General features: G+C 32.4%; 1 protein-coding gene across 1 annotated transcript; it reads left to right on the top strand.

Annotated features, from left to right (window-relative positions):
• Positions 1 to 1,459: 1,459 nt before the first annotated feature.
• LOC137836481 (receptor-like protein EIX1) lies at positions 1,460 to 5,477 on the top strand. Its single transcript, XM_068645172.1, has 2 exons — positions 1,460 to 4,863; positions 5,331 to 5,477. Exon 1 carries the CDS (start codon positions 1,542 to 1,544, stop codon positions 4,854 to 4,856), a length of 3,315 nt encoding a protein of 1,104 aa, XP_068501273.1. The 5' UTR covers positions 1,460 to 1,541; the 3' UTR covers positions 4,857 to 4,863; positions 5,331 to 5,477.
• The last annotated feature ends 1,995 nt before the right edge of the window (positions 5,478 to 7,472 follow it).

Below are 7,472 nucleotides of genomic sequence, written 5' to 3'. Positions count from 1 at the left end.
ACGTGCTTAATTTTCTAACCCATATTTTAGGGTTATAGGACTTGGAAAATCAACAAATAATGCATTCAAAGTTGTTTATGTGATCTTGTTAAGACGAAGACTTGCTGGGAATATGGTTTCTACATGATATAACCCATTTTGTGGTGTAGACAGCGGAAGTTTGTGTTAGAGAGGGCGAGATGATTAAGGATGCTTAGTTGTTTTCTAATATTCTGAATATTAAATAAGTATGTTTTACTAAAATAAATTTAAAATAAAAATAGATATATTATTTAAATAATATCATATATCATTAAAATTTTATTACAATTACATAATATTTAATTTCTGAACCGACATATATTTTACATAATATAAAATTAAATTAACGCTACAAGAAAATTACTAAATAAAAATTAATTTTAGAGAAAAAAATAATTAATTGTTATAGTGACTAAATTAGAGATATTTTAAAGACTAAAAATAAATTAATTTTTAAATTAATATCTATTATTATTAAATAATTTTTAAATTAATATCTAATTAGCTACATTTTTAACTACCAATTATTTAGATTATTGTAATGTAAAAATAATTTTATGTTTTTAAACTTTTAAAAAAATTAACCCAAGACTATTATTTAAAAACTAATTTCATGTTTTCTTGTAATTAATGAAAAAAAGAAAAGAAAAGGATAAATGGATTTTAACGAAGGGGATCTTATTCTTTTTAACTAAAATACTACTATAATCAATTTAACTCTTATATTTAAGGTAAATAGTGAGTTCAGTATAACAATATTGATATATTTATTTTTAATATAATAAAAAAAATTAATACACACAAACTTTAATTTTATTTAAACACAGTTAATGATTAATAAATCAAATATTTCCTTAACTACCTTAACCACTACCAGAGTTCAAACAAAATAACGGAAATAATATTTTTGTATTAAGATTTTTCTTTTTTACTCTTATTGTATTAAAAATGAATTATGTAGTCAACTGAATATTTATCCATATATTTATTAATTTTTATATAATTTTTTTTAAAAGAATCGTTATTTCAAGAATATTTAATATGGGAGCGTGACATAATAAATATTGCAAAAGTAGGAAAACAATTATAAGATCATTAAATTAAAATGTCTGAAAAATATAAAGGACATAATAAGATAATTATTTATTTTTTTGGTTTCACATAACCGTAGGAGTCCTAACAACGAAGCTTATATAATTATTGGCTGTGGGTTAATTTCCTACATGCATATACAAAATGATAATTTCCATTTGTTTTAGTTCATCATGCTTTATTTTTTAAATGGATTAGTTTTAGTTTTAAAGTTAATGTGATTTTCATATCTATTTTTCCTTTCATTTACAAAATTTGAACTTTGAAACTTTCTTCCTTACTTCACTTGCAAAGTCAATAAAGACATGGCCAAGAAATTAAGCATCATGTATGCCAACTATTTATATCCTCTTGCGGAGAAAATCATATTTGTAATGCTTGTGTTTGCTCTTTTATTCATACCAAGGTTTAGAGCATAACACAACGCTATGGCCAGTTACTTGCTCAAATTATTGTTCCTGGTGTTTGTGTGCCTTACGCATACCAAAGTTTCCATTCTCGGATTCAACTCCCCATCACAGAGTTCATATGTGAAATGCAGAGAGAGGGAGAGACAAACACTCCTCAATTTCAAACAAAGTGTCCTAGATTTATATGGCATGCTCTCAACGTGGAGGGACGATGAAAATAACACAGATTGTTGTAAATGGAAAGGCATTCAATGCAACAATGTAACAGCTCATGTACAAGTACTTGATCTTCGTGGCTCAATTATGCATTATTTGATTGGTCCATTCAATCTCACTTTATTGGTTGACTTGCAAAAATTGGAATATTTGGATCTTAGTTCTCATCTTGATATTAGTGGCAGTCAAATCCCAGAGCAAATGGGCTCCTTCAAAAACTTAAGATATCTTAATCTATCATATGGGAACTTTTTTTGGGGAATCCCTTCTCAATTGGGAAATCTCTTCAAGATGGAGTATCTTGATCTTCAAGAAAATTCTCTCGACGGAGCAATCCTTTCTCAACTGGAAAATCTCTCAAAGTTGAAGTATCTTGATCTTAAAGAAACAAATCTTCAGGGAACCATCCCTTCTGAACTTGGGAAGCTTACAAGATTACGATATCTAGATCTAAGTGACAATGATAATCTCCAAGGAGAAATCCCTTATCAACTTGGAAATCTGTCACACTTGAGGTATCTTGATCTTGGTGAAAAATCATTTTCTGGAGCTATCCCTTTTCAGGTTGGAAATCTTCCTCTCTTGCACACTCTTAGACTTGGTGGTCGTTCTGGTCTTAAAATAAAAGATGAAAATTGGTTATTTTCTCTCTCTTCATTAAGAACACTAAGCTTGACATCGTTTCCTGATTTTGGCTCCTCTTGTCATATGATCAATGAGCTTATACCAAACTTAAGGGAGTTGAGGCTTGTTAATTGCAGTCTTTCTGATAATGATATTTCATCTTTGTTTCGTTCTGATTTCAACTTTTCCACTTCTCTTATTATCCTTGATCTCTCTCATAATATTTTGACTTCATCAGCACTTCAGTTATTGTTCAACTTCAGCTCCAAACTACAAGAACTTCATCTGAATCATTGCAACCTTATTGACCAAAGCTTTCTTATGTCGTCTGCTTCCATTAAAATGTCCCTGCCTTCACTTTTCACTCTTCATCTCTCCTCTAATCTATTAAAATCACCAGCTATATTTCATTGGATTTTTAACTACACTGCCAATCTTCGTAGCCTTGATCTTTCGGATAACTTGTTTGAAAGTCCCATTCCAAGTGGATTTGGGGAAGTGATTAACACTCTTGAATATCTTGACCTCTCTCATAACAAATTGCAAGGTGAGGTTCCATCTTCCCTTGGGAATATAAGCACATTGCAAAGTTTATCCCTTAGTTACAACAACTTCAGTGGGGAACTTCCTAGCTTCATTCAAAATTCTTCATTGCAAACTCTAGATTTATCTTTCAACCGGATTACCGGAATGCTGCCACCTAATCTTTTAGTCTTTACATCTTTGAGGTATTTAGATCTTTCCAACAATCAGTTAACTGGAGAAATACCCAAAAGCATTGGGTTGCTATATGAGTTGAAGTGTCTTTTCCTAAACGAGAATTACTTCAAGGGTGAAGTCAATGAATTCCATCTCACAAACTTGTCTAAATTGGTATGGTTGGACTTAACCGACAACTCATTGTCTCTAAAGTTTGCTACAACTTGGCTTCCACCTTTCCAATTACTTAGTTTAGGACTAGCTTCTTGCAAGTTGGGTCCTAGCTTCCCAAGTTGGCTCCAGACTCAAAGTCAGTTAACCTTTCTAGATATTTCTGATGCGGGGATTGATGACTTTGTGCCACATTGGTTTTGGAACAAGTTACAGTTTATAAGTGAGATGAATATTTCTTGCAACAGTCTCAAAGGTGCCATTCCAGATTTACCAATCAAGCTTAATAATGATGATTTGACAATTGTTTTCATTCTAAATTCAAATAAACTTGAAGGAGAAATTCCGGCTTTTTTGTCACAAGTTGACTCATTGGATCTTTCCAACAATGATATTTCGGATATAAATGCATTCGTGTGTGGAAAAATAGCAACTCCAAATATCCGCACTTTGGATTTGGCAAATAATCAAATAATGGGACAACTTCCCGACTGTTGGGAAAATTTAAATTCGTTAGAATTTCTTGATTTGAGCAATAATAAATTATCAGGAGAGATTCCAAAGTCCATGGGTACTCTTGTTAATTTGGAAGCTTTGGTCTTACGAAACAATAATTTAATTGGAGAGCTACCTTTGACACTGAAGAGTTGTGCTAGTTTGATTATATTTGACATGAGTCGAAATTTTTTGTCTGGTCCAATACCCTCATTTATTGGAGAAAATCTACAAGAGTTGAAAATCTTGACCATGCGAATAAATCGCTTCACTGGAAGTGTTCCTGTCCAAATTTGTTACTTGGGAAAAATTAATCTTTTGGATCTTTCGATGAATCACTTATCTGGAGGAATTCCAACATGTATGATGAATTTTACTGCATTGAAGGAAAGGAGCCTAATTCCAAGACAAATTGAAAGGAAACGAAAAATATCAGCTTTAGAGGCTAACTTTGATATTTATGACTTTAACGTGTTTCTAATGTGGAAAGGTCAGGATTACGAGTTCTGGAATCCAGAGACTCTTCTTAAGAGCATTGACCTTTCAAGTAATGATTTAACTGGCGAAGTACCCAAAGAGGTTGGATATTTACCTGGATTGGTTTCTTTAAATTTATCAAGAAACAACTTTCATGGAGAAATTCCTTCCGAAATTGGAAATTTAGGTTTGTTAGAATTTCTTGACTTATCAAGAAATAACTTCTCTGGTAATATTCCTTCCACTCTTTCCAACATTGATCGTCTTGGAATGTTAGACTTATCAAACAACAATCTGAGTGGAAGAATCCCTTGGGGAAGACAGTTGCAAACCTTTGACGCCTCTTGTTTTGAAGGAAATTTTGATCTTTGTGGTGAGCAACTCAACAAAAGTTGTCCTGGAGACAAGACAACACAAAAACCTCAAGAACAAGGGATTGATGGTGAAGAAGACAATTCAATTTTCTATGGAGCATTATACATGAGCTTGGGGTTAGGTTTCTTTGCAGGCTTTTGGGGCTTATTTGGGTCAATACTATTTTGGCAGCCATGGAGAATTGCTTATATGAGATTCTTGAACAGACTCACAGACTATATACTTCTAATGGCTGAACTGAACGTTGCCAACTGCCATAGGAGGATCAAAGGGTAGTTAATAGGTACGTTTTTCCAATAACTTATTTCTTATAACTTTTTACTGTTTATTTCTCTGTTTTGGTTTAAATCAAATAAGAATGTATTATTTTTTAGATTAATATTGTTTATCTCGGTACCAATCAAGTTGTTCGACTTTTCTTATTAATTATGTATTCTTTCTATTGCTGATTTGTATCATTTTGCCTCATTATGTCTCTTCACTTCTAAGTCTTTCACAACCACAAATTGGTCTTCATTAATTTTAAATTTAAACGTTGAGTTTGTCCAATTCTATTTTTTGAATTAGTCAGTGCCTTAACTAATAGTAATTTTCCAGAAAATCATTATTTTACTTGTAATAAATAATTTATAGATAACGTGATCTGTTTTGATAATTTTCGGACAACTTCTCTCTTGTTTTAATCAAGTCTCTAAAATTTTTCTCATCAAGACTAATGTATGTATTCTGAATTTATCACAAAATTTGCAGTTTATGGAAGATTAACATCAAAAGTTCTATCTTGGATGAAAGCTGCATGGACTAGTGGAGGAGTATTTTTGCATTCTTCTTAAATATTGATGCCACCTTCAAATTTTTTAGTGTCAGCAGTAATGAATGAGAGAGTTATGGTTCATACTTCATTGTGCAATCCCTCTTTGTTTAAACAAAGTTGTTTCATTTTAAAAGATATCTATGGTTGATACCAAAATAATATAATATTATCAGTACTTCATGTTAACACACATTAAACTTGAACTAATTCGGTGCATTTATTGTTCTTAAATTGTCACAATAGTTTTTGAGTCCATCACCTCTTAGGTGCTTCAGCTTTGAACCATAACTTAAAGACATGAAGCACCAACAAATGAATATTTTACATTTTGAAACAGAAACTTGAGTCATATACTCTAGTTAACACCAAAGAAAGAAAAGAGCTTTTGCATTGATCCTTAATATGTGGAAACAATTTTATTTTTTTTTCAGTTCTGCCCTCTGCCCTGTCTAGGAGGCTTTCAACACTTACAATACAAGCCATTATAAACAAAACACAAATACGGTTTAGAAGCTATTACAAACAACATTATTGGATTAATTGAACATGACTCATGTTTGTAACAATTGACCAGCGATTACAAACATCATTATTGGATTAATTGAACATGACACATGTTGGTAGCAATTGACCAACATTTAACATTTGTCAAACCATTTACATCTAGAAAATGCTTTGACGCTATGGCTATCAATGAAATAATTTGTATTGCAATGTATTTCTTCTCTTCATTGTCTCTTCTCATTCAAGGTTATTTCTTTCTCTTTTCCTTTAATATTACTTTTTTTTTCATGAATATTTATATTTGTGTTTTAATTAATCATGTTATTTGAAGTTATTATTTTAAGTAGTTTTGTTTCTTACATAAAAGTTTTAAAAAAAGATAAAAAAAGGAAAACAATATATTTTATACTACTAGAAAATCATTAAATAAAAACCAATTTTAGAAATGAAAAATAATTAGTTGTTATATTGACTAAATTAGAGACCATTTTAGAGACTAATTTTTTTTGTTTCTATTATTGTTAAATAGTTTATAAATTTGTATCTAATTAGCTACCAAAGTTTTTGCTACCAAATTTAGAATCTAAACTTTGGTAGCTAATTAGATATCAATTTAGAAACTATTTAACAATAATAGAAACTAATTTAGAAACCAATTTGTTTTTTAGTTTTTGAAATGGTCTCAAATAATTTAGTCGCAACTAATTATTTTTTGTTTCTAAAATTAGTTTCTATTCAATAATTTTAAATAGAGACAAAAAATAATTAGTTGTTATATTCACTAAATTAAATATTATTTTTAAGACTAAAACAATTATTGGTAACTAAATTAGTTTCTATTTGTTCCTGCCGGTTGACCAGAACGTGCTTCGTGCGTAGGTGTGACTCGCGTATCAAGGACACCTTCGTCTTGGTTCCAGATCTTCACCCTACACCGCCGTGAGTACCTGAAAAAGAGAGAACAAAGGGCGCCCTCGCGGCCGTTTGCACTCCGACGATCAAGTCAGTAAGCAGAAAACACCAAGTACCTCCGTATCGGAACACTGTAACTGCGATGTTCTGAAGGCGCGTAACTGTCTTGTAACTAACTTCTCTCTCCAACTCAAATCACTCGTGCGTACAGTGTGTAAGCGTGCAAATGATTAGAGCCTGTGTAAAAACGTACCTGACTAAGCTTTCAGAAAAGCTTATATACCTTGGGTTTCAGTGCTTACTGCCACGTGGCCTTTCTGACTTAAGCGCAACTCCACGTGGAAGGCCTTACGACGCTGTAACCCAACTTAGGGAAATCCCAGCGTGTAAGTCTTCCTTCCTCAAAGTGCATCCGGCACAAGGGGTGACTACCTGGGTGCCAACTCATGCGCCCCAGCCTCTAGTCACTAGCCCTGGGAGTGTGTCAGCCTTCCCCTCGTACCATGCACATGGATTACCCCTGGGCGTGGCCCTCTCTCGGGTCGTATCTGTCCCAGGGATTCTCCAGAGGTGGCGTGGGTACTTCACGAGTCAGGTTACTCCATACTAGTACTGGGAATATGGCCTTGAAGCCACATTTCTCTTCTCTTTATTACTGTTCT

Source organism: Phaseolus vulgaris, chromosome 4 (assembly GCF_000499845.2).
Source record: "Phaseolus vulgaris cultivar G19833 chromosome 4, P. vulgaris v2.0, whole genome shotgun sequence".
Taxonomy (NCBI): Eukaryota; Viridiplantae; Streptophyta; class Magnoliopsida; order Fabales; family Fabaceae; genus Phaseolus; species Phaseolus vulgaris.
This window is presented reverse-complemented; position numbering and strand designations above follow the sequence as displayed.

Coding starts and splice junctions, on each gene's coding strand:
- LOC137836481 (XM_068645172.1), top strand. CDS start 1,542: ATGGCCAGTTACTTGCTCAAATTATTGTTCCTGGTGTTTGTGTGCCTT.